At 39.3% G+C, this 27,821-nt stretch overlaps 1 protein-coding gene across 1 annotated transcript in view; it reads right to left on the reverse strand.

The window, feature by feature from the left end:
* Positions 1–217: 217 nt before the first annotated feature.
* Positions 218–27,821, reverse strand: part of GLB1 (galactosidase beta 1) — a 41,320-nt gene continuing 13,716 nt past the window's right edge. The window contains exons 3-16 of the mRNA XM_032106323.1: positions 25,511–25,661; positions 25,152–25,212; positions 24,253–24,347; positions 22,870–23,050; positions 21,622–21,680; positions 20,603–20,724; positions 20,481–20,521; positions 19,911–20,023; positions 16,993–17,067; positions 11,373–11,462; positions 10,167–10,280; positions 9,000–9,131; positions 5,465–5,704; positions 218–1,712 (exon numbers count right to left, since the gene is read on the reverse strand). Of these exons, the coding sequence (XP_031962214.1) occupies positions 1,452–1,712; positions 5,465–5,704; positions 9,000–9,131; positions 10,167–10,280; positions 11,373–11,462; positions 16,993–17,067; positions 19,911–20,023; positions 20,481–20,521; positions 20,603–20,724; positions 21,622–21,680; positions 22,870–23,050; positions 24,253–24,347; positions 25,152–25,212; positions 25,511–25,661 (1,735 nt within the window). The 3' untranslated portion in view covers positions 218–1,451. The remainder of the gene's footprint in view (positions 1,713–5,464; positions 5,705–8,999; positions 9,132–10,166; positions 10,281–11,372; positions 11,463–16,992; positions 17,068–19,910; positions 20,024–20,480; positions 20,522–20,602; positions 20,725–21,621; positions 21,681–22,869; positions 23,051–24,252; positions 24,348–25,151; positions 25,213–25,510; positions 25,662–27,821) is intronic.

Raw genomic sequence — 27,821 nt, forward strand, 5'->3', positions numbered from 1 at the left:
CAGAATAGGGTGGCACCTGCAGTGTCTGCTCAGCCCATCACAGCTATTTCATTTTGCTTTACTTTGTATACTTCTTCATATATCTTCACAGAAAATAAACCATACATCAACAAGAAAAACTCCTCATCCACAGAGACTTTATAATCTCATTTCTCCCTTAATACTGCTCACAATTCTTTCTCATCCCTTTTTCTTTCTCAAACACACAGAGGAGGAATTTAATCTTTAAGGAACCATTTTAATAATGTCAGACAAAAATCAAAGGAAGCAGTCACAGATTATAAAAATACTTGATTCCATCATCTTCTGTTGTTTAAATATCACCATGGAATTTGTGTGACTGACATCAAAATCACAAGGATCAAAAAGAAGAGTCTGTCCGTTGTAGAAACTCAGATGTACTGATGGAGTTTGTGCAAATATCAGGCACTAACAAAGACCATCAGTTTACTGGAACAAAACAGGTGATGAGAATTAATGACTAAAAGAGAAATAAAATTTTTTAACTTAAAGGATTCCACTTTCAAGGTGCTGGCCTATGAAAAGCAGATACTCCATGCCCACTAGGGAAAAAAAAGAAATAAAACAAAACAAATAAACAAAACAAAAACCCCCAAACCAAACAAAAAAAATCAAAGGAAAAATTGATCATTTAAAAACCACATTCTGCAGGCAGGTTAGTCAGAGGCTATGGTTCCTCCAAAGCAGCCTAAATTTTGCATATATCATTGTACTAATCAATTTACTTTAAGTCTTTAGAGATAGCAATAGGGAAGCAGAAAACTGGCTTTCTAAGAGGGGACAGATGCAGACCACAAGGTCCCTCTCCATGTTACTGCTGTTTGGACCAGCTGGCATTTGAGTGCTCTCTTCCACAGTCTTTCTCACTGCTCCTCTAAGAAATCAACTGAAATTTCCCCAAAGTCACTTGCATTAAAAAAGTGAGGTCCACTCAATGCTGGTAGTAAACCCAGTAAGACTAAAAAGATGTGGATACTTTAACCAGGTGATTAAGGAAGCTGAAAGCTGCTTGTCTATTGGCAGCTCTGACTTACTAGTCCACTTAAGTGAAACCAGCAAGGTAGTGGGGGGCTGTACACCCCTTTTGTAGGCCCCTCTCCAGTTGCAAAACATGGTAAAAAATAAAAGCATAAGAAGGTTACTGTAGTGTAAGCAGTGTACAAAGACTACACTTTTACAAGACTGATGGAAACATTAACTTCCAGTTGAGTTCAATTTCACAGTCCAAGGCAAATTTCAAAGCTCCAGCTTTTATTTTTAAAAAGAAATTCAATATTTAACTGAGAGATTTTAAAAAAAAAGTCTTTAATAATTTAAGAAGTTGCCTCACCGAAACAACTTCCCTTTTTCGAAGACTCAGTGTTAATCAGTATAGTCTGAGGGAAAGAGAAGCAAAGAGGGGGTGGGAAGATAAAGAAATACTCAAATCATTATAGATGGTGTATCCATAGCTCTCTAACAAAGAGTGGGGGTTTCTCAGTTTCATGCTTTAGGGTTGCATTGATATTAGGTTCATCTACAAATTCTATTTCACACTCCTGGCTGCTGCAAGGAGAATGCTCCAGCTCCAACACTGTTATGTTGTTTGGCACTGATGCAACAAGTATATTACTTGGAACATAAAGGGTCAGCTGAGGACCACGGGCTGGCCAGTAGCGACCAAGATTAAAGCCATTGATCCAAATTTGCCCCTGTTAAGAGAGAAAGAAAAAATAACAACATTTTAATAATCTGTTAGAGCTGAAATGACAAAATAGATTTAAGCATAACACTCAATATAGTAACAACTCCCTTCATTTTTCAGTTTGATTGAACACACAGATAGAAAATCTGTACAAGAAAATGCTAATGACAGTCAAAAGAACCTAAATTCCCTGAGCAGTTAAAGCCATCACTAATATTTAAAAAGAGAGTGGTAGAACACTGCAATAATTCCATATATGACAATAATTAGAGAAACAACTGCAGGCTCCTTGCACTGATTTTTTGCCCCAAGTTTAAGACCAAAACAAATCTGAAAACTGTATTTGCTTGAAGCTAATTGTTAAAAGGAGAATGAATGCACAGAAGAAAAAAGCAGATTCTAATGCTGTTACGGTTCTCTGTACAAGACTACACTACCTTGGTAGCCCCTGTTCTGAGATTTCAAGGGCAAGATACAGATTGTCTAGACACATGAAATTCAGATTTCTCTTTTACTTGTAATAGCTTAGTCGACAAAAGTACTTGTGAAACCACACTGAAAGAAAGTACTGCTGTACTTACATAAAACCATTAAAAGCCTTGGGGACCTGCTAGTATTATTTTAAGTTCAATGAAATTGTGGCATACAAACTCTTAAAATTGCTTTTTATAGTTAAGGTGGTCAGAACCCCTAGTTCAAAATACTGTCCTAACATCATAAATACCTTAAGTTCAAAAGATTAAAAAAAAAAAAATGGGCAAGGAGAAAAAGGAAAAAAGTCAAAACACTAATTTATCTACCACAAAATAGACACACTGAAGTGACATAAATGAAGATTTTTCCAGAAGTCTATAAATTGGCAAGCTGCAGAAGGTTTAGTAAATTGTAAACGGACTCCTCCTGAGTCACGCTGAGTCTTCGTTCTTAATACAGAAGGGAGGATATACAACTGATTTGGATGAATAATTTGCTTTTATTCCTCCAAAGTGCCCTTTCACTGTATATCAAACAAGAGTTCAGTGTCAAGAAAAGGGATGGGAACAGATAACTGCATCTGTTTTTCTCTCTTGCTTTAGTCTCTGGTGATCAGAATACAGAAGACAATCAGACTCATGGCATGGATGTACACTGATAAACATAATAAAATTGACTGAATCAGTGGAAAGAAAGAATTTTACTACATTCCTAAAGTTGTCTAGGATAGCTGAAATTAGAATATTTTAACATAATTTACAGAAGCACAATTGTAATATAATAAGTATTGCCATTCAAGCTGCTTTAGTGGTATTTTTCTAGTGTTTCCTTTTTCACGTATTTTTGAAAAAAATTTTATGAAACTCACAAGAGAAACTTTTTGAGGAGTTAGTAATGTACAGACACAGCTGAGTTATTTCGCCTCTGTATCCACTTCCGTGGTACAAGATGCTATCTTGCACTGCTCTGCCAAGGTGTTAATAAACCTTGACCTCAAACGTTTTTTTCTTAAATCAGGTTTATCTTTATCCAAGCTCACTACTTCCTGTAGTAGGTTTAGAAGAAAACATGGTACGAATGCAAACTCCCTTCAAACAAGACAGACGAGTGAATGTACCCACTATACAGTAGCCCTCCTCTCACAGAGAATGACAATAACCTGTGGAAAGTAGGTGTTTACTGTAGGAATCAACTGCATTGGAGTTCTGATGCAGGAGCTATGATCAGACAGGTCTCTGTTTCTGATCTGAATCAGTCAGTGGTTGTAAGTCCTTTTTCCAGTAAAGCTAAGAACTCAAGTTTCTCAACTCCAAACTGTCTCTGTTAACACTGCAGTTTCTAAAGACTGCACACTCAAGAATTTGTTTGCCCTAAACCAACAAATTATGACACTATATACACTACTAATAAATATGCCCTAGACAAAATAAAAGGGGGGGAACTTCATCTTCACTAGCAAGACTTCCTTTAGCAGGGACAGCAACTACAGAAAACAAGAACAGTCCTGACTCCAAATCCTCTTTTCTATTGAAGAAAAAAAAGGTCCAATAAATCTAAGAATTCACTCAGTGCCACGTATGCTTAAGGGCATCGTGATTCTTCATGTGAGGGTGTAGTAGGTTTTATTACTAGCAAAGGGTTTAAAAAGCACTGAAGGGAAGCAAGTTACAACATTGGTCATGACTGTTAATGCTGCACGCTTCCTTCCTGGCTGTCCATCACGCTATACTCCTTGCCTTCACAAAGGCAGACCATCATTAGGACTTTTAAATTTTCTTGCTAAGTGCTGCTTCTGTGGTTTTTCAACTACTCAAATAGGCGAGTTTTAACCCTTGTTAACAATCCCACTCCACACTTAGGCAATTTACACAGTGCCACTCAAGGAACTAAGGGCCACACACAGCAAGAGCCAAGTGGAATTTATACCCTTTAAGGCCCTCTGCCTTAAAGGCATTTGCTGATTTGTGAAGTTATCTGAAAGTCTCAGTTTCTAGGCATCTTATTTAAAACTCTTGTCCAATCCATACAAAGCTTGGAGGATCAATTGAACAGTCATACTTAAGTTCACCTGGAATCTCTTACCAGGACTCTTACCAGGACAGGGTATACAAACTATGTAAAACAGAGGTTTCCATAGATCAGAGGAAAAGATTTCCACCTATACTTAAGAATTCTTGGACTACCTTGCCATTTTAAATATGAGTTTGCCAAATGGCAGGTATGGCCACCTTGCTTCCTGAAGAAGATTTATGACTGATGGGATCACAGAATTTACTAAAAATGTCTCAGATTACAGTTGCCATGAAAAAAAAGCTATTTATGAATTTTATTCAGTGATTGTGTGACATGCACATATATGGGAACAGGGACTGTGTCAGACTTCCTCATCCAAGCTCAGTGTCTACAACACCAAGTGCATGCAATGAATCACAGTCTCCTATATATTGTGAAATGCTTTAACTACAATACTAGCAGTGGAGACAGATCAACAGCAACTCCTTTTCCCACTTTATTTTAACAGCAGCAAATTAATTGTTTCAGAAAAGAACGATTTTGCTACCTAACACTGTCACAGGCACTTCCCTAAAGCCTGGACTTAAATGCTCAGGCTTCCAAGAGGAAGTGCACCCACTCTGTTCCCTGTGCCTCCCACCAGAGAGTTCAGTTGCTCATCACCCATCCTGCACTGCTGGTGGTTTCAAACATGGCACTGTGAAAACACACTCCTTCCTTCTCTAGCTATGCTCCAGTCCTGTGAGAAGTTCCCATTGGCACAGATCTGCCCACAGGCTTCCCACAGCAGTGCCCTCTGATCCATTCAGTCCAGGCACAGGTAACCTTCTCCATGCACTATATCTGTATCTAGGGGCACACCACCAGCCATTGAGTCCAACACTCTTTATGCTTTGCAACAGAATCCGTAACTCCCTACTCAGCGACTCAAATATTTTCCAAAAAAACCCCTCACAACTAAATGCAACATTTCTAAACAGCCTGACAGTTACTCTTTCTCACTCTTGAAAAACTAGGGTGGGTTGGTTGGGTTGCTTTGGTTTGGGGCTTTTTTGTGATGCTCCACTCTCTAGATCAATACCATGTATCTTTTGAATGTGTTTCCCTTCTCTTAATGTTTTATCTCTAGATTTACTTAAAGCAAAGCATCAATTTCTTACCCACCACTATGACCAACTTCTACCCATGTAAGAGAGGTGGACTTAGACTGTCCATAGAAGTTTCAGTACCTTTCTAAGTGGACTTAGAGGTTTTTACAGCAAAAACTTGTACCTTTGTCCAGCCAGGAAAATTGACATAGGTGTCTTGCGGCAAGTCTGGGATCCCTCCAGGAATTGAAAGAGTACCAGTGTAAAATGTAGGTACTTCGTAACTCAGTGATTTGACAGCAGATGTCTTCGGGTGATCATGGAGATAAATAATGCCAGAGTTCACTGCTCCATCTATGTCCAGAGGATAGATTTCCCATCCAACAAGTATATCTTGAGCAAGAGTTACATTTGAAACTAGACCCTAGGAGGAAGGAAAAAAACCAACACAAAAATATAATTACCTCATGTTATTGAAGTTATTTGGGTGCAACTATAAATCAGTCACGAATAAAAACTGAATCAAAATAACAGCTGGCTGCCAATCTGTGTATGAAAAAACAAGCATCTGGTGTTCACCAAGTTGTAAGCTTTGCTTAAGAATGAAGGGCTTCACTTATTCTCTGTGAAAGATCTGTTCCTCTTCAAAGTTTTAGGTTTTTGCTGATACACAAGGGGGTTTTTTTTCAAATTCTTTTCCTGTAACTGGGAAAACTTCTGTTTTGCTTTAACATGAACATGATTCCAAAACCTGATGCTTAATAAAAGGAGAAGCAACACTAAATATCATTAAGCCTGAGATACCATCACTTGGTAACACTGAGTCACTAACCCAAGACATTAACTTGTGCAATATCAGAGAAAGTGGTATTTACTTCCTACAAATCTTTTCCAGATAAGATACAGTATCATGAAATCAATGCATATGCCCAATTTAGTGAAATACTTTCAGCTTACAGTCAGCTTCAAGCCCATGGAATCCCGTCTCATTTCTATGGGACCGTGTACACAGTGGCTCACAGCACACCGGGGTACTTGCACACCAAATGCCAAAGCAAGGCAAGGTCATAATTTAAGAAGAATGAAAAGAACATCAAGTTACCCCTGCACACACCCTAATTTTGTTACGGTAAGAGTTCCTAAAGTGGTGCTTCAGTGCAGTGCAAGGGCTTGAATAGACCCTGCATAGAAGCTGCTCTTCAGTGCAACACAAGTTATGCTGCAAACACCACACATCAAACAGGAACAAGCGAAACCACAGCTTCTGTGGCTTTGGAGAGCTGATACTATGTTGTGCGTATGCCGTGATACCTCATAAGCATTGCACTGTCTCCACAAGGCTGACCATCTGTACAAGCACTAAGTGGTTTTCTGTTCCTGTACCTAATGTCCACTTTACATAACAGGAGCCTATATCTCTTATGTCAAAATAAAATATCTGCAAGTGTCAAAAGTTAAGAGACAAAACTTTTCTATACAACCTAGACTCTACTCTGTCTAGCAATCAAATGAAGTAACGCAATGTAACTTTTAGGCTGAACCTTCTAACCTGCCTCCCTAAGCTCATCTGTAGGCACTATGAAATGTGATTTTTCAAATTATATGAAGTGCCTACTAAACATTCTTACTTAGGTCTGCATAAGAATACACATTCAACAATCCATAACTGGAGAAGATTTGTTGGAAGTAAATACCACTTTCTCTGCTACAGTGCAAGATAATGTCTTGGGTTAGTGACTCAGTGTTACCAAGATGCAGATATAAATTCTCCAAGTAAAACTGAGATATAGGTGGCAGGGTGCATGTGAGAAGACACATAAAAAACCAGAAACCACAGTCTTCCTTCGTATCCTTTAACAACATGACTTAGATCAATAGGATGTTTTAAAAGTTCCTTCCCAAAAGCTAGATGCCTAGTTCCATTTCAAGCTCAAAAAAGTGGTAAAACTCCAGTCAAGCAAAACCCTGAAAACCTATCCTCTTTGCTTAAAAATTCAAGGCTTCACAAGGCAGGAACCTCTTCCCCTAACTTGATTTTCAAAAGCACATGAATTTTTAAAACCCAAGGTATCATTATACCCAGTTTTCAACACCGACACAATGGAGAGTATGAGGGATGGATTCTATGGGAAGAAGCAATGCACACAGTGCAAAGCTAATCAAGGAAGGTTGCCTTTTCTACACAGAAACATCCTGCTTTTAGAGGATTACTGTCACCATGGACATGTCTCTTAAACCTGATTTCACTCTTAAATTATTAAAAGGTTACATGTGAATTTCAGCTCAACCACAGCAACTGAGCACCTCCCTAATCCAACCTCTAAACCTTTATTCTGTTACCTTAATTTGGCACTAAGTATATAGGTTTCCTATCATCTGGCCTGTTAATAAATAAATAAATAAATAAATAAAAAAAAGCACCTGTTTCTGCTGCCTCAACATAAAGGCGAAACTCTGGGGTACTAGCTTCCTTCCCCTGCCACTCAGATAAAGGCAAAGTACCTTGAAGAGACAGTATGATAGTTGGCACTACTGCTACCTACTGTGTCCCACTAATACAAAAAACCAAAAAAAAGGCATGCTGTGAACTGTACACAGCCCAAACATAATACAAGACTGACCTTTACAGCAATCCTGTCTTTTATTGACTATCACGCAGCAGTCTAAAACCAGAAAAGTTTACTTTTTGCCCCTGCCCTTCCTAGTGCTACACTAGTGGCACCTCCATGGTATAGGGTTTACATGGCAAGGGTTTTTTAGCAAGGGGAGCTGCAGTGGGGGCTCTTCCGAGAAGATGCCAAAAGCTACCCCATGCTAGACAAACACAGCTCCAGCTGACTCCAAAACAGACCCACTGCTGAGCCCAACAGTGATTCTGGGAGCATCTCTATGATGACATATTTAAGAATAAATTGAGTTCCCGAAGTTGAATCTGTTTCATCCATGACGGTAATTTCTGAGTGATCCCCATCTCCTCATGTTGAGCCACAAACCCCTCATTGTATCTTCCCCCCTTCCCCTGTTGGCGGAGGAGGAGTAACAGAATGGGCACGTGGCTTTGTAGGTACATGGCTGCCAGCCAGTGTCAACCCACCACGGCCACTCACCCATGGAAGTGACAGTCCCAAAGTGCAGCACACACCCAGAAGCACAGGGAAGTTCTGATAATTCTAACACCTGGTCAGTCCAGGTGAACTGGCACTTTTGCATGCTGAAGTGCTCATGGACAGCCTTCCCAGCCACACTGAAAATACCGCAAGGGTACACTGCTGACAAATTAAATGGGACAAGGAGGATACAAAGGTGTATTCATGTACACATACATACATCCCCCCAGCCCCCCAAAAGCAATCCCAGGATTCACAAGCCTCAAAGTGCAATCAAGTTCTGGACCAATATCCAACCCATTTTTGGAGTTTATAGAAACAATTTTAAAATTGTTATCTACAAACTCAACTAAACCAGAAAATCCTGTGTGTGACACTTTGGCTGACAGTCCAAGTGAACAAACAAGTAAAGTTTAAAAGGTGTCTAGCACCTTTTAATTTCACATTGATTTTGGTGACTGGAAAAACTCAGATGGAAACTAGTGAGTAGTTATATTTAAGGTAAAAGTCACATCCTGACCTTTTTGCGCTTTCTGATTTACTACTTTCTTTTTAACCTGCAGAAAAGAGGAAAAGCCATTACAATCCAGTAACTCATTAGATTTTACTTACCTTAAAGTCATTATTGTATCTACCAAAGTTGACTCGGCCCATATTCTCCACCAAGATGTCCAGATTTGCTCCAGCCTGCCCAGTTATATTTATCTTCAGTGATTTGTCCCTTTCAAGGACACCCTGAGGTACCTATATGAATTGCAACAAGAGGAAGAAAACAATAACCACTGAAAACAAAAAATACCCTGTTATTTGTTTTTTCAACTTGCACAAAGAAATTAAAAGTGACAAGGGAAAAAAAAAGAGTAAAAAAAGCCTTTTCCTTTCCCCCTCTTGCATGTGAGCACACGCACACACAAAGAGCTTCTACAACAACATTCACATTTCAGTACACCAACTGGATGTGCTAGTGGGTTTTGATGCACCTGATTCACAAAAACCAAGTTCCCAAATTTGGTCCAGTGACTGAAAAGATTTCAGCAATATCAGTGATTTAAACGGGCTTATCTTCCAATTAAGTGCGCATCAATATTTAGTTTTATTAATTCCTATTCCCACAACACATGGAAAGAAGAGCTTGACCTGGACACAAAGGTGATGAGAGTTAATACAAGTCAAATATTCACTAAAAACGTGACTGTAAAATCTATAAATTTATATAAATTGTCATTAAGCAGGGCCAAAACCCTGCTTACGGCAAGAAAGACTAAGTACACTTCCTGTAAAATAAACTTCTTTTTTTTTTTTTTTTTTTTTTTTTTTGAAACTGTGGTTTGGAGCCAGTTTCATAAGGTAAGACGCAGGCTCAGGCTTCTCAGGCTTCCTCCTCCTTCCATGCTCAAAGAAAGAAAAAAGGGAATAATTACAAAAAATCTTTGCAAATACTGCAGAAAGCCACCAAGCATATATATCAGTAACATATTCCATAAAACTGCAAGTAAATCTATTCTCCAGGTCTTTTATTCACCTAAGTAATGAATCTGTATCAACATTCAAATATGTCAAAAATGGCAAGACAATATATAGTCATGTTTTCTGAAACACAAAATTGAACATCTGGTATGAATTAGCCAGATACTTTCTTATTTTCTTTACATGATTAAATAAGATCAGAACTGCTTCGATAATCTGAAGAAAGGAGTTTAAAAAAACCCCAGACTGCATCCGTGACTTTCATGAAGGCCAGTGATGGCAGACATTAATACCAGCAAACGGTATTTTTACCCCATCCACAGAGACATAGGCACGATCACGGACTCCATTTAAAGGTGAAGACAGCGGTGTTGGCTCCATGCAGTTCTTTGGAAGTGTAGTTCTGTACAGTACAAACCCAAAATACTAGGAAAAGAAAAGGAAAGAGAAAAACCCCAACAAGTTAATGAACCAAGTCATTCTGTCATTTCAATTCAGGTCATGAATTAAAAACATCCCACATTTCTGCCTACACACTTGGACTGAAACGTTAACTTTCATTCACTTCAGATAGCGATGATCACAGACACCATTTCAGATCAGAGTTTACTTTGACCTTTAAGTAATGGGTGACCTTTAGGTAAACTGGTGAAAATCCCTTTATAACTGAGTTTATATAAAAAACTTGCAAGTTCACTTCTCACCTAGTGCCCATAAATTGCTATATTCATCAAGTCAACATCATCTAATTATCTTTAAATACTACATGGTTTATATCAGGAACATTTTGAAATATTTTTCACTAAGTTGCCCATCAGGAATGGAAAAAAAAAGTCATAGCCATTACTGAGACTTTAACAGGATGGAGAGTCGGGTGGAGAGGTAACTAATGAACTTCCAAAAAGGCAAGTGCGGGGTCCAGGCACCAGCACAGGCTGGGGGCTGATCTGATGGAAAGCAGCTCTGTGGAGAAGGACCTGGGCGTCCTGGTGGACAACAAGACATCCCTGAGCCAGCAGGGCCCTTGTAGCCAAGAATGCCAATGGTATCCTGGGGGAATCAGGAAGAGCACTGCCAGCAAGTCAAGGGAGGTGATCCTGCCGCTCTACTCAGCCCTGGTGAGGCCACATCTGGAGTGCTGTGTCCAGTTCTGGGCTCCTCAGGAAAAGAGGACATAGAACTACTGGAGCAGATCCAGCAGAGTGCTGTGAAGATGATTTTTAAAAAAAGTGTCTTAAAAACCTGAAAATTAATACTTCAGAGAGGAGAGAAACCAAGGTGAAAGCATAGACAGCACAGATACCTACATCCAGGGGAAGAAGAAAATCCCAGGTGCAAACAGGAGCACTGTAGAATATGGAAAGGCCTCCAATGCAAAAATCCTGGATACCTTTATAATACTATTACTTCTGTGCTAGGTAAAGTTTAAGACATGACATAAGAAGAGTAATACCAGAGAGGGTTGTTCAAATAAACTTTACAAAATTACTGCAAAGTGCCTACTGAAGGAACCCTCACCTGCTTTAGGTCAACGAAGGTCAATGGGTAAGTGCTTCTCACTGGTCCAGAAGGTGACAGTCCATCAAGAACCTCCAACACAGTGCCTGCCTGCAGCACAGAAAAGGCAGATACATAAAGGTCAGTAAGTTTCAGTCCATAACAGCTTGCACATCCAGCCACCAAGCCAGCTAGCTGCATGTGTCCAGAAAGTTAATAAATCTTTATACCATCTTTGCAGACACATTTAAAATACAACACAGCAGAGACAACCGACAAACTCTGAAAGAAATATGCTACATGTAGAGCAGTGTTTTAAAAAAACCAGATGTTCTAATTTTGCTATGCATTCATAAATATAAAAGTGACCCTTTATTATTTAACTAGAACTCACCCAGGAGCTTCTCACAAAAGTTCTATAAACAAATGCAGCTGTTCTGGACAATTAATACAACGCAATATATTATCTAAATTTTGCTCAATTATACTTAGAATCAAGCTAGGGAAAATGTCACTGATTCCCACTGGAATGATTCTGAGCTAAGTAGGGATACAGTTTAATTCCATCAAGAGCCATCCAAGATGAATTTACCCTATTTAGTCTTAAATTATTTTAGAAACTCTAAGGCTGAAATTCAGTTGTCACATGTAAGAAGCTGGACTAATTTTAATGAGACTGGGAGCAAGGTTTAGGCTAGTCACACACGTGAATACCTTGCTGAATAAGGACTTAGATGTGTACAATTAAATTGCCTTTTTTTGCCATCTGTAATTTCCTTTTGTGATTATGGAATTTTCTACCCATCTACAATTCTCTCTCAAAGACCACCATCAGTTTTAGGTTGGTCAAAATACACATAATATGCCTAGTGTCTTACAAGCTTAAAAAATCACTAGCATGCAATTTTTCATGGAAGATGTCAGTCTGTTTCACCAGAATTATTATCACTGTTCAGTGGTAACTACACATTAGACATTCACATACCTCTCACATATCAGATTTACATTCAAATGCTTACTAAAAAAAGGGTGTTTAAAATAATGTAAAACTGTATAATGTAAGAGCACTCACAGCAATACAAACTTCTGAAGGTACTTCAATAACAGAAATATTGAATTTTTTCAGAACTTACATGAAAGTTGTACTGAAATATTAAAATGCACATACAGTATTTCACAGTGATGCAACAGAAGCCAGCATGAATTTTCTATGTACCCATAACTAAGTCTGCAGCTTTGGCTGGGATACAGTTAATTCTCTCCATGGTAGTTAGTATGGGGCTGTATTTTGGATTCTTGCTAAGACTGTTAATAACACAGGGATATTTTGGGCATTGCTGAGCATGGCTTACACAGAGTCAAGAACTTTTCTGCTTCTCTCACCAGAGAGTAGGCTGGGGATGCACAAGAAGATGGGAGGGAACACAGGTCAGCCAGGACAGCTGACCCCCACTGACCAAAGGGATATCCTGTACCATATGGTGCCATGCTCAGCAATAAAAACTGGGGGGAAAATGAGGAAGGGGAGATGCCTGGAGTGACAAGTGTTTATCTTGCCAAGTAACCAAAACGCATGAATTGTTCAAAAGGTCTGTGATGTGGCACTCTGGAACATGGTTTATTGAAGAAGACAGTAGTGGCTGGGTTAATGCTTGGACTCAACCTTAGAGGTCTTTTCCAACATTAATGATTCTGTGATGGAGCCCTGCTTCCCTGAGGAAGGCCAAATGCCTCCCTCCACGAAGGTAGTAGCAAATGAGCTCCTTATGTTGCTGTACTTATGCATGCAGTTTTTGCATTACCTACTAAGCTGTCTTTATTGCGGCCCACAAGCTTTCACACCTCTACCTTTCTGATTCTCTCCACCCTACTGGGGCAGAGAATGAGTGGCTGCCTGGTGCTTAGCTGCCTACCAGGATTAAACCACAACAACCACGTAGACACAGACCTAAACAGACTTGAAATGAGCTTATATTAACTCTTGCCAGGAACAACCAAGCAAAAGGAAGCCATAAGTATATAAAAGATAACACCAACACTACCTGGAGGCTGGGTCACCCTCACTAGCCCACAGCTAAGCATGTTTGCTTGGGCTAAAAGACTGCTGGTCAAACATGATTTGCAAAATTTTGATGAAAGTAGTTTGCTCTTATGTTTTCAGTTTAAACGTTGTACCTGAAATAGCAATCATCTTTCCTAGAGTAAAATTTCCCAAACATTCCACACTGCATACATGGTCCATTCCTTATCTTGTGCTCCTCCAAGGGAGCCAGTAATGTTACAGCAATATGCAGGATTTGCCAGGCCACAGGAAACACTGAACTACCAGGTCTTCAGCAAGAGCTGTGAAGCAAGAGATGCACAGACACTGACAGAGATAATCAATAGAATTTAACAATCCTATGGGGATTAATAGTCTTAGCCTCAGCTGGACAGTGAAACCAGAAATGAATACAAGCACCATTAAGACATAGTCACTTGAATGAGCTACTAAGCAGCAATGAATGCTGCTTTGTGCCTTGCTGACCTGAGTATTAGCAGCTTGTACATTTGTCTGACTTTTTTTTTAAGTCCCTGCTACCAAAGGGGCTTCTATTCTGAATATGGGTCAACCATATATGATTCACTTAAGAGATTGGTAGAAGCTTGTTTCTTTGAAACTTCAGTAGGATTTTTTTGTTCAGCTTTTCAGTCTTCCGTGGTACATACAAGAAAACCTTCAACACAAGATTCGGTCTTGCTGCAAACTCCTGTTGACTGCTACTTAGTGGACCATCAGTATCACAAGAGAAATTTAACAGTAAACTTAAAAATTACAAATATTGCCAGGAATTTTTAAAAGCAGCCTGTAAAACAACAAATGACTACTAATAGAAATAGCAATGCTTTTTTAAACCTCCAAAGCAAAGTCCTCAAAACCCAAGTGTAAGGTCAACCATCAAAGAAAAAGGAAACAAAATACCTCCAACAGGAATACCAACTACTGGCAGCATCCTGTTTGCTTAATCCCTTTCTAGCCCCAATACACACCAGCACTGCCTGCTACTTGCTATTGCTTGAGCTCTCCACATCCTAAGAACTGAGTACACCTCCAGAATCTGAGTCTGCAGGCTGCTCTGCTAGGGCAAGCACTTCCTTGTGACCAAGCATTTCTCAGGGCTCTCCAAGCGGTGACCAGAAACTACCACCTGCTCACAAGCCTACACAGCCATGTGGACACATTGCAGGCACTAAGAGTCATTTATTTTCCTCCGGAAAGAATGCTTCCCAAGTTCTGGGTCTTAAATCTTTAAAACCTATCATCTTGTTCACACTTCTGGAGCCCATCTACTGCAGTTCTGCCTTTGCTTGCCCCCATTTCCCCATCTTCAACACTTCTCTTTTGCATCTATGCAACAGGATTTTTTCCTTATCACCTGCTTTCCTGCCTTTTCTCTTATATAACAATGTCAGTGTTTCCAGCATCTTTTAATAAACTGTATTTTTCCCACCCAGAAGGATTTTTAGAAAGAAATCAATAACTCAAAATGAACAATTGCCTGATCAGGGGAGTTGGTACTTAAAGACTGAACTGCCAAAGAATATCTTGTGAATAAAAAAGACAGAGAACAGTCTGCTCTGGTTACATGTACCTCTGGTAAAGTACAACATATGATGCCCGAAAATACTCCAGAATCTCCTTTCTCTCTTCCTTTCTGCAAAAGTGTCAAGGGAGTTGGTTCACTGGAGTAGATCCAGTGCTCTCTATGGCAGACTGACTGATGGACCTCAGCTGCAGAGTGAAGATCCACACAGTACCTGTGTTAGCACTGACTGTCATGCAAATGATGTAGCTAGGAAGTTTACTGTTACCAAAGCTAAATGCTATTATTTAGAATATTCCCTCTCCGATATTCACCAAAATACGTTCAGGCTTCTCCACACAAGAAGATGCTTGGACCTGGTTCCAGCTGGGGCTAGAATGGAGTTGGGAAGGCAGCTTTGGGCTGACACAATACAAGCACTCTGTGATTGGAGACTTGTCTTGTGTTGCAGGGAAACCCAGAAGAATAAACTGCTGGTGAAGTTAAGCAGTGGGTCCCACAGCAAAAGGTCGCCTTCTTCACAGCAAACAGTTCCAGAGGCTCTCAGTGCAGATGGCAATATATATACAGGCATGACAGGAACTTTACATCTGGCAGTTTAGGCACGCCATCTGGATTCCTAAAACTGCTGCCTGGAGAGTGAAAAAGTCAGAAAGTGTAGAAGGTGCAGGTCAGGTCAAAGATGTGATATTTGAGCAAGTTTGGTCATCTGACTCCTTTGTGAGAGTCCAGCAGCATTCATTTCTTGAAGGCATGAAAGAGAAAGTTCCTCATTCTAGTAAAACTGGACAGCCTTATCTGAGAGCCATGAACCATGACAAGATGGGAGAGTCAAAATCTGATAACTGGGCTGCCAATTGCTTGCAACCTAAGACAGCAGCCAGAGTGGTGGGTGTAGCAATAAGAGCCTATAATTAGTCACCACTGCCAGTTCAGTGAAACCTCACACGGTAAGAACTCAAAGGTTGTTGAAAGTGATATGATCTATTTCAACTTCACAGGTGAACCACTTTCATGCAAAAAGTACTCCTGCCTACCACTTGAGCAGAATGACTTGAAAGTGCCTGCAAAGCCTTATCACTACTAAATTTTGCAATGCTTCAGCTGCAGAAGGTAACATATCAGATACATCACTAATTGGAAAATAACTGTCAAACTGAAATTACAAAGTATAAAGACAAAGCATTAGGAGCTACAGTATCCAGCACATCAACCACAGTAATACTCCATCTCGAAACTTGTCTGAGCCCAGCAGAGAGAGTATTGCCAAATTCATACCTGCTGTCTCTTCTGTTGCCCACTAAACCATCCACTTCACTCACTGCAGGAACCTAGCTCTCAACCATATCTCAGAGAAAATTGTCCTTGGTCCTAAAATGATGGTGCTATGGTCAAACCCCAGATACTTGTGAGCTGACCAGCTATACCACTGCTGTCAGACACTACATAGCAAGTCTGGGTTCTGAATGCTTAGTTCTGTGTGCTTTTCCCTCAGCAGGGAACTGATTTAATTTCTCTCATCAGCTACAGATTTGCACAAATCTTGTCATAAAATTTATCAATAAAACTTTCAGATTGATCCAAAATGTTTCACATTAAAAAATTTAAACACCCAGAAGTATTTAAAATATGTATATCCTACTTTTCCTTCCACTTTAGAGGCATCATCAGCAACAAAACCACTCTTTGCTTTTAAGTCTCATGGTAACATTCCTCCCAGCTACATTACTGATACATGAGTTATCTTTAACAACTATGCTACTGTTGTGTTAATAATACATTAGTTTCGGTTTAGTAAAGCTTCAGGCACATACTGCATACTGTAAACACTATCTTTTTACATCCACGTAAGATGCATTTGATCATTTTCTAATATGGGCATGATTCCTAACTCCCAAGCTCTGCTCCCTCCTTTCTCAAAGTTTGCTTTCAAGGTTTTTGTCTTTATTTTGTAGGATATCTAGACCCTGTTGTGACACCCTTACAAACATTTTTTGTAAAAAGCAAACAGAGAGCATTATGAAAAGATACATGGTGTATTACAGATGTTAATTTACCTTCTGCAAGAGAACCTTCCCGTATGCAAATTTGGGTGTTGTTGGAGGGATAAGACCTTCTGGTAACTGCTTATACTAGAAAGAGAAAGAGAAAAAAAAAAGACACACACACACAAAAGTTAAATACAAACACACTTTAACTGAATTCTCACTTTATACTTCACAACTTATAAAATTAGAACTTTGGCTTAAAGTAAATAACCTCCCTAAAGGTTACAGCTGCATCTAGTCTTAAGATGAAGATTTTTTTTTTTTGAAGAAAAAATCTGACTTGATCACATATGGCAAAAAATTTTTAATAACTATTCAACTCTAGGTAAAGGTAAAAAGTATAACGAACAAAGTGAGCTGCCAAAAAATCCCAGTGCCCTTGGAGCTCTCCTGTGGCTACAGCCTGAGTTACAGCCCTCCACAGCTTTTCTGCAGTCCTCTCCCCAGTTCATGGGAGCTTGAATAAACCTTTCCAAATCTGTAGGACAGCATTTCCACCAGACTCTTTGTCAGCAATACTTCCTTACAGAAAGTATTAGCCTCTTGTGCCTTTCCTTTCAGAGTTAAAATATCCCACCACCACCACCTGCTAATCCATTACTGTCAGGACTGGGGTCTTTGAGAAACAGGCCTTGAGACCACAGCTCACTACTTTCCTGGACACCTTTGAGGCATGGCAGACCAGACAGTGGCTTTCTGCCCAATAACTGGGCCTTCTCCTTTCTGAGCCTATAACCTTCTTTTCTCCTTGTCATCATCCCCTTCTCCCTCTCCTGCCATTAGTTTATATCCACTCTTCCCATCTCGTCTTCCATTAACTAGACATGGCCTGTCTGCATAGTAAAGAAAAAACTGCTGCAGATGAGATACCCACGTGAAAAAGCAATCCAAGCCTACATTTTAACAAACACGCACAAAAGCCCACCCTTGTGAAGTGTCTCCATCTGCAAATTTCGTGACGTCAGAGTGCTTACCTTGTCAGGTTTTTTTAAAATACATATGGCTAGGGGCTGAAAGGGAATTTTTCTTAAGATATTTGATTTACTTTGATTTCCACTTGAAATGCAAGAGGAAATCATGCACAAGGCATGGTTTTCTAAGGCTTACACATGGTATAAGCAGCGTAAAACTCATGCTGCTCAAAAGCTACCTCCGCGCCAAGACAAAGGTTGTTTGTTTAGTTGGGGTGGCGTTTTTTTTGTTCTTTCAGTTTGGTTTTTGTTTTGATTTTAACAGACCACAGCATATATAATCCCCAGTGCTATCCTGTCAAGTGTCAATTACAGATGGATGAAAGCCTAATTTACATTTCCAGGTAAAAGTTCATTTCTTCTCCTCTGCATTTGAAAATAATCTAGATATCTAGACTTAAACAAAATCTGTATTCACCCAAGAAGTCAAGAGTAAAAAATTTCACCCCAAATAGTAAAAATTAATAGAATGCTGTCAGCAGTTGGAAGAAGCTGTAGACTGAAATTATTCTTCTTTATTACATTTTTTAACTAATGGCAAATGTAAAGGAAGACTTTAAAGTTATCCTGGTAGCACAGCCAACATACTGAACACAGACATTTGTTACAGGCAACTTTCTTTTCTTTCATCATCTTTACCTCAAACCGCAACAGAGTAGATAAATTGTTACATGTTTAGAATCCACAGCAGTGACAGGAAAGCTTTACTGAAAATCTATGGATATGCAAAGTAAGAAAGAAACCAACCACACCAAAAAATGACCCAATACATCTGAGGTTATAGTGAACATTTCACATCTTATTAAGGCTCTCTCAGTGCACTAGAATACTACTTACATCTCAGAGAGGGATCTTGCACTTTGAAGAAAACAACTCAAAACCAGGAAGTTGATGGATTTCTCTGGTGGGAAAAGCTGTATCAAGACAGGAAACTCCCCTTGGAAAGGCCGTCAAAATTATCCCACCAATTTATCCATCAGGATTAGGGATAATGACAAAATTGAAGAAAAAAATCCACAGCAGGCCTTCCACAGTTACAGGGACAAGGGCATGCTCAACCCTAGCGAAAGTGTAGTACAGTTTTGGGAGATCTACTCCCAGAATAAAAATGTCCTCTAGTGAACAGGAGTGTTGCTGGTATGCAACAGGATAGCGACTACAAGCCTGAGCCTTGGCATTCACATGGAACCTGTTTTTAAGCCTCATCTGAACAGCCTCCAGTGCAAGGCTACTCAAAACCCAGACACAGGTTCCACGTTTCCCTTCAGTCTCCAGTTTGTGGAGACACTGTGCATTTTTACAGCAAGGCAAACCTGGTCCCACCCACTAGGTGCAGTTTGTGAAAACACAAAACGAAGACGTGTCCTTTTGAGTAAGCCTGGCCTTTCTCACAGAGGCCCAAAACCTCAACATGAAGCTTGGGATAGACAGCCAAAGCACTAAGCTGCTGCATACATTGGGCTGACATCAGGTCACAAGCCTAAGCTGACTGAATGGCTGATTGATGCTGCAAGGAAAAGGCTCTGTACACTTCTCCTCCATCTCTACTGCCAGCCAAACCCTTCCCACCTCCCTCTGCTCCCCTTGTGGCAGCACTGGCTCTCATCCAACTGAGTGAGCTGATTCACCTTACTGACCTTCAGTTGAGAGAAAACAAATACAGCAAAAGGGGAGAGGTGAATCATGTCAGTGTCAGGCCTACAGCAGTATTCTCTCCTCTAAAAGGAAGGAGGAAGCCATTGAGACAGAAAGAACAGCTAGAGAGGTGCAAGATTTTTTCCCTTTTGTAACAAGAAGCAGTTAGGTTGGCCTAATTGTCTTGTTCCATTTCACTTACCCCAGCTGCAGAAAATAGTAAATTGAGGAGTAATTTACACCAACACAAGAACAAGAGAGTCTGGCGTACACTGGGGATGTTTCAAAGAACCATTCCAAAAATGCCCTGGGGACACTCACCATACCAATGACTTTTCTCAAGGCAAAATACTTTTCTGTCAGATCTCCCGCTTCACTCAGTGGAGCATCATAGTCATAACTAGTGGGCTGAGGCATATAAGGCATATTAGCACCTAGGGGAAGAGGAAAAAAGAAAGAGCAATACAAACAGGAGAAGAAATGGTTTTTTCCAAAGGTATCTACTTTCAGAATTCTTTCTGATTACAGCCAGACTGCTACATTTTTAGATTCAGTGTAGGCCTTGATGTTTGGGATTTGGCATAAAAAAACTATTCCTGATGGAGGACAACATCATTGTGAGCTTACACTGCTCTGTGAAATATTCTGAAGAGAAAAACATTTATCTGTGTCTCAATTGTTTCCCAGGACTGAGTGAAGCAGAAGTAGCCTTGGCAAAGACAAACACTATGTGGGTTGAGTACAGCGTGCTGGCAATAAACAAAGAACAGCTAGTGCAGTCATCTTTAGCCATGTGTAAGTAGGCACACCTTATTCTTTCACAGAATACATTACTACCTAATTAATAAACAGCTCCCCTCCACCACTACTATCATTTAAATAATTTCTTACCATTCCAATAGGCAAAGTTAGTCCCACCTATAAACATGTACCTAAAAAGAAAAAAAATCAGGTTTTGCTGAACTGGGAAAATAAATCCCCCCAAAATTAAGCTCTGCTGAACACACACTTACAGGTTAACATTAGCACCACGTGCCAGGATTTCATCAAGTGTTTTAGTTATAGTTTGTGCGGGCACAACAGAATGACGGTGCCCCCAGTGATCCAACCATCCAGTATAAAACTCAGAATTAACCTGAAACGAGGAAGGGCAAAAGAGGAAGGGAAAACATCAAGAGGGAACAAGAACAGAATGCAATGTGATTTAAAGTTCCTAACTGTAAGAGGGAAGGAGAAAAAGGCACCTTGACTAATTTGAGCCATTTTTGAACTACAATAAATACAGCAAGGTCTATACTAAATCAGTCCTTTGCAGCAGACTACAGGTCAAAGAAATTAAGAGATTGTTTTAGTCATTTTATAGGGACACTTTGAAAACAATTGCTTAGGCACCAAGGACCATGGATTTCCTGGGAACCTGTCAACAAGGGCATGTTTCAGATGCTTGGAATTCAAATAAATGATGCTATTCTCTGCAGAATAACATACACAGACTGGATGTAATGAAAAATAAATATTTCAAATTGCTTTCTAAACAACTCCATAGCACAGAGATAATCTTGTACCCTCAATGGGCCCTCTCCCTTTGTCAAAATGGCTTCCAGTGTTCTCACATCCCATTATAGCTTTATAGTTTTACACACATATATATATGTGCAAAACCTCCAGGGTAGCTGAAAACAGGAAGCAACTTCTAACCTGCCCTTTTAATTTTGCTTTTAACTTCCACCTACACACATATCTCACTAACTCATCTAACCATCCTTAGTGTTTCCGCTGCTTTGTAAACATTTGTCTTAGCAAGGAAAACTACTGAAACAAAATCAATACTTTTTGAGACTAAAACAGCATTTGCAGAGCAGCAGTTAACATGGGTTTGACAAACACACACAGAAGCTCCTCTGTTCTGACTTGGAAATTATGGCTTTGTCAACAGGTCCCTAAAATTGTTCAGTGCATTGCTGTCAACCCCTCTCTGATTAACAACTTCAAGAGTAGAAATTACACAAAAAATTTAAGTGATAAGACATACCAAAGGGCCCTTAGGTTCACTGCTCCTTTGAGCTAAGAATGCTGCTGTGACATTGCCACCTACAAACAGAAAGAAATAAAATTGAGTTGCTATAACCATGACTTTCTGGGTCCTTCATTTTACTGAAATTGGTGTCTTATCTCCCTTCCAGCCTAGCAAAATACATGAAAAGAAAGTTACTCCAGCAAACACAGGAATCGATACTTTTGATTCCAATGTTTAATTTGCAAAACTTACTTAAAATATATACGTGCATGTATGCATGCTCGTGTACATGTCTTGGATTTTGAGATACATTTTTTGAAAATCCAGCTTTTCTCAGAAATGACATCCTGGCACAAAGAAGTCTGAGATGTGTCAGAATTGCTACTTGATCATTGGAAAGTCTAAGTCTGGAGTTATGTCACCAAGGCTACGGGGAAGAACAGAAGCCAGGCAATCTTTAAAGAGGTGTTTCACTTTTGATCACTCCTAGTGGCTCAAGCCACAGTGGCTGGAAATAATCACTCTAGTGAGTAGCTCACCACTGCATAAAGGATACACATGAAGGAGTTCACAATATCATTCAACTTGCAAGAAAACAGATCCCTGCTAAGCACGTGTTTGGCTGTAGAGAGAATAATGTGCAGAAGAAGCCTCACATTAAAAAAAATTAAAACATCTGTCTTGGAGTTTGTTTCTTGTGCTTTAAGCCTGTTTTGTCAAGTCCATGCAGTATATGAACATTTAAATCCTTAACTCTACTGTCAAAAGGGTACTCTCTGATCACACTACTGATGCTTAGCCATTCTTCAGGCCTATATCACAGCAAATTGTAGCAGTGTGCACACTCCTAATGATGATCTTCAACAGTAATTTTTTTTATAATAACCTCTGGCTTAAAAAGAAATGTATTTGGATGGCTGGATTCTAAGACAGACAGAGGACATTAAAAAACCCCACCACCAAAAAAGAAAATTAAAAACCACATGGAATCAATGCCAACTATTATTGCTAATTTTTAGGAGATATGCACTATGAGCAATGTAAATTGGTTATTCATGATTTCAAGAATCAAGGAAGTGATTATGATTTTCTAACTGGGAGCTCATGGGTGATTCTTGTATGTTTAAGCACACATCAGATGTACATAAACACCTATTACCCCATTTAAACAAAGCAGGTAGGTTTGGCAAGCAGTCAAGTCAGTTTGTTCTGCCACAAACACACACAACTCAGAATTTCTGGAATCAAACAGCACTTTCCAACCTGGAGCAAAGTCCACTGTTGCATAAAGACCCTGGAGAGCCCCACACTTCAAGTGAAACTGGCTTGCACCATCAGTTGTGAAGAGCACCACCTCATCCCCAAGATGCAGGCGAAAGAGCTTCAGAAGGAAACGCAGATAGTTGTAGTCGCAAGCGAAGTAGCTTCCATACTCGTTCTCCACCTGCAGAGCAAAAGCAAGTCAGTAAAGCCATAACCAATTCAGTCTGCATCTGATAACAAAAACAGAAAGCACAAGTCCAACCCTCTGCGTCCTTTGATAGCAATGTTGAAAATGTCATTTTAACTCCAGATGGGAGGAGTAAGAGAAGACAAGACTCATTCCTCTCACCTGTATCTTACAGTGGAGCAATCATTGTGCAGAGCTAAGACATTTTCCTGCAAAATTCCTCCCCCTTCCTGAAGTATCTAATTAGCTACAGCGATCATAATACAGTCTCTATTAAAATTTGAGATCTATAACTCACCTCCCAAGCAGAACAATAAAACCACGTTGTGAAATGATCAAAACTGCAACTAAACTGGGCATCCAGAACAGAGACATCTAAAAACGGCTCACATGAACCACAAAGCCCTGCAATAGACTCAAAATGACTTAAGGGAGGACAACTCTGCTATTACTGAGAGGTACGCATCTTGCCCCTTTTCCAAGGAGATGAACTTTTCAGCTCCAGAACCAATAGGTTCCAGTCCTGAAGGTCCTGTTATAATCATCCTATTTCTGCCAAAGAACAATTTTTCCCAGTGCTTTTGCTCAACAGACAAAACACACTGTTCAACAAAATTATCTTGGGCATATTACAAGAAGTTTCTCTTATCCCACACTGTGCCAGTCAGGGAGTTTAAAAAAATTGAAATAAAGCTTTGTTATGATCAAATACTACAAATATAGAACAATCACTCCTGCACATCTAGAAGGAGTTTAGGACAGAAGCTACTCACCATGAACATAAAATATTGTGTCCTGAAACATTTACATCTTAAGTTAGGCTTACTCCATACTGCTTTTCCTTCTATCTAAGGGTATTCTTATTCCCCTTTTTCCTGTCAGATTGTTTCAGGCAATTGTAATGTATTTTGGCTTTATGTGAGAATTGCCATGAACCTCAGATCTAAAAAGCCATAGAAGTTCCCTCTACTGCTTTATATGACTGTGGGAAACAACTTTGACAGAGCAGATGAATGCTCTTTGACTTCTAGAAACAGTGGATTCAGTTCTTTAGGACAAGGTATTTCATCAGAATCTTTCAGCTACCTGAAACTTAAGAAACACCTGTGACACCACCACCCAAGACCCATGGAGCGTCTGCAAGAGCAGTGTAAGCATTCATGCTGCTGGGGTTCATCTGATTTTCAGAAAGTTACCTGCACCATGATGACTGGACCTCCATTTTGATAGAGGTAAGGCCTCATCTTTGGCAAAAGGACACTCATCCATCTCTCTACTGCTTCCAGGTAATCTGTGACACACAAAGCATAAACATTTCTCAACTTTTCTGCTTTTTTCTATTTTCGTTTTAAATTACATATGGGTCACTTTTACATAGTGTTCTAATTATGTAAATTATGAACAGCATTTAATGAACAGATTGGTCTTATACTTGAACAAATGTGCTCTTACACTTGTTCATAAATGCTTCCAGTACAGTTTAATAAAAAATAAAACATTTAAATACCGATGAACTTGGAAAATTATCAAAGGGACTTCATTATGTCTCACAGGTTGCCCTAATACATTTCAACAAGAAGACAAATTCAAATGTTGATCTATGTACTATTTTTTAAAATAGATAATTTAACCCACAATCAGCAGAACTGAACTTGGATATGACATCTACATGTTCATCCCCTACATTCACCTCAATAAACACATTAATCTCCTGTCTCATCTCATTCTTCCATGTCTGGTCCATTAACAGGAGCACATGAGAATCCTGTAACTACTTCTGGATTGCACACTGACCAGTCAAGAAGGATCCCCATTATGAGTGGCTGTGGCAAAACCAAAAACCTCAAAGACTGTCTTTTCCTCAACAGTGACAATGATTCCCCTCTTGGCACCAACTTGACAATACCTTGGAAACTTTCTCCCCTACTTTGTTTGTTCTATATACTTTTTGAATGCACATTTCTAACTAAAAGTATTGAAGATTTTACTCCCAAGAAAACTTGAGCTGAAATATGAATTATCTAGTAATGGTCTCACACAGCAAGTCGCCTTGCTGCTACAGTGTATTTTTGATAGCCTTTTTCTATGCCTCTACCTGAATCAGAAGACCTGAGAACAATAGATTTCTTTTCCAACAGCCATGCAGGAAGACCTCCCTGGGAAAAGAAAGGGAAACACTTCAGAGACATTTTTAGGAAAACTAAGAAGAATTTAGCATTTTATCAAGACATATACTGAGACAGGAAAACTGATTTTCTACAAGAAAGTAGTAATTCCTAATTAAAAAAAAAATACAGAGTAAGTTTGTATTGTAAGAAGTCACTTAGGATGCATGGATTTTAATACACTAAACCAAGACTCTTGTCCAAGGACACACCAAGTAAGTCTGTCTACTTTAAGAAATACTTGCACTAGATTTACCCTAGAAATGAGCTGTTACAAAAGGTTGTATACCATGTCCCATTCTGCACAGATGTAAGGTCCAGCTCTCAGGATAACAAGCAATCCAGTGTCATTGGCAAGCTGCAGGAAAGACTCTAGATCCTTGCCACCAGAAAAGTCATACGTGCCCATCTGGGGCTCGTGGTAGTTCCATGGGATATACCTATTGAGAGAGAAAATCACCTTCCATTAGGAAACTGAGACTAAACCAGAATTCCGAATAGCAACTATCTGCACTACATACCCCAGAGATCAGTAATGCTGCTCATCCTTCAGATCAGTAAAAGACAAGAGTAACTCTACAGCCTTTCTTTTGTGAGGTATTTCATATGGCAGAAGGCATTGAAATTAATACTGAAACTAGGGTTATGTCTGCAGGAGTCCCTGTCGGGGTAAGAACAGGTTCTGGGAGTGCCATTTTGAAACCACGATGTCTGTTCCTAAATTTAAGTAAACAGTTACAGCTGCATAGTGGTGGGAGGTTGATGAGGAGATGAATGTGGTAAACCACTCATGAAGGAGGAGGCCAAAAATGAGCTTGCCCAAAACAGCACATGACCCTTCATGAATGGATCACCCAGCTTGCACAGGGAACACCAACCTGGCTGACAGGTCTACGCCGCTGCCACTGCAAGGAACTTGAAAAACACCTAAGCCTCAAATGATATTGCATCTAGGTCCTGAAAGTTTTCATGGACCAGGAACAATGCAAGTTCTGGAAAACCGCCATAGGAAGAATGGTCAAGTTAAGAGATGCTAAGGTGTCCAAGAGCTTGGACAAAGTAAAGCTTAATTTCAACTAAGTAATAAAGGTGCCAAACGTGCAGATCACCATTTGAAAGAACACCTCTCTCCTACCTCCAGGACTTAGGAGACCACAACCTCAGCCCAGAACATCTCACAGAAATAAAAAAAACCACACTTTGGTTGCAAGACAATAAAGAAACTAATCTACCAACTACCACGAGTAGTGTTGTAGCTGATGGTCCCTGCTTGACAATCACGAATGTTTTGTTTGCCATACTACTAAGTGGCAGTCTAGCTCAGACAGAGTAAAATTAGGGATGAGTACAACCTGAGCAAGGATTCAAGGGAATGGGAAAATTTATTCTTCATACATTTACTGTTTTGCACGTGGGTTTGTAATCCTTTTAGGAACACTGCTGCCACTGTTCCAGAGAGAACTAATTTGAGAAAAATTTCTAAAATTCACAAAACTGTTCCTAGTCAAGAAAACATCCTCTCAGGCAACACTTTTCTTACCACCTGGGTTTGTTAGTATGTTCCACATTTAATTTTGAAAAAACTACCCAAGAGGGAAAGAAAAATCCTAAAACAATGTTTTCTATAAGGAAGAAAAACAAGCTTCACATGAGTACAGTAATGAAATGGCCATACCCAGACAAATATGCACATGAACATCAAATACAAAAATTATAATCTTTCAACCTTAATATTATATCTCAAATGCCAAAATTTTAAGCCTCTGTTTGAAAAGATAAAGCTTAAAATTTGAGTGCCAGGATGGAGTCAAAGCAATACACTCAGGCATCAAAGAGCAAATTTTTTCCTCTATGTGGTATATTTTATTTCTGAGTCAAGCTGCTCTAATTGTTTCTGAAACACGACTAACTCACTTGTAAAAAAAACTACAAGTGCATTTAAAGAATATATGAACCATGTGAAAATATACTCATTCAAGAGTTTTATGAACTTGTTTAAATACGCTTAATATTGTCTGAGGTGAGGACGAAAGGGTTTCTCCAGCTCCCTTATGCTCAAGATGGAAGAAGATAGAAAAATTCTTCCAAAACCAGTTTTCATTTATGTCACATGCTTGACCACAACACTGGAAAAAAAACAGATTCTGGTGGAGAAAAAGGGAAGAAGACTAAGAAAAAAACTTATTTGAAAGTGTTTTTTTACATAATGAATCATGATAAAAATTTATTTTTAACACTGGTCTAAAAATTGTTATTAAGACACTTTAATCCCCCAATGTATTTTCTACAGCTAGTGATGGTCTAAAATGAAATAATTTTGCTTTGAAATTGTTATCTTTAATGAGCATAATTGTTACATACCAATGTAGAAATTTATAGTCAGTTGTTAATCTTGTACTGCTTTAGTTACAGAACAATGAATTTATAAAGGAAACTCACATCCTTTTTCAAACTCGAAACATGGTACTTCTTCTGTATTTGAGTTTACTTTCCATTTACACACAATTTCTAAGCTTCATGCTATAACCCTCCTTTCTTTAGAAGTCACAGCTTTCCCCTCCTATTTCAGAGATCATCAATAGACAAAATTCTTCAAATTC

This window comes from Corvus moneduloides, chromosome 1, assembly GCF_009650955.1.
Source record: "Corvus moneduloides isolate bCorMon1 chromosome 1, bCorMon1.pri, whole genome shotgun sequence".
Lineage (NCBI taxonomy): Eukaryota > Metazoa > Chordata > Aves > Passeriformes > Corvidae > Corvus > Corvus moneduloides.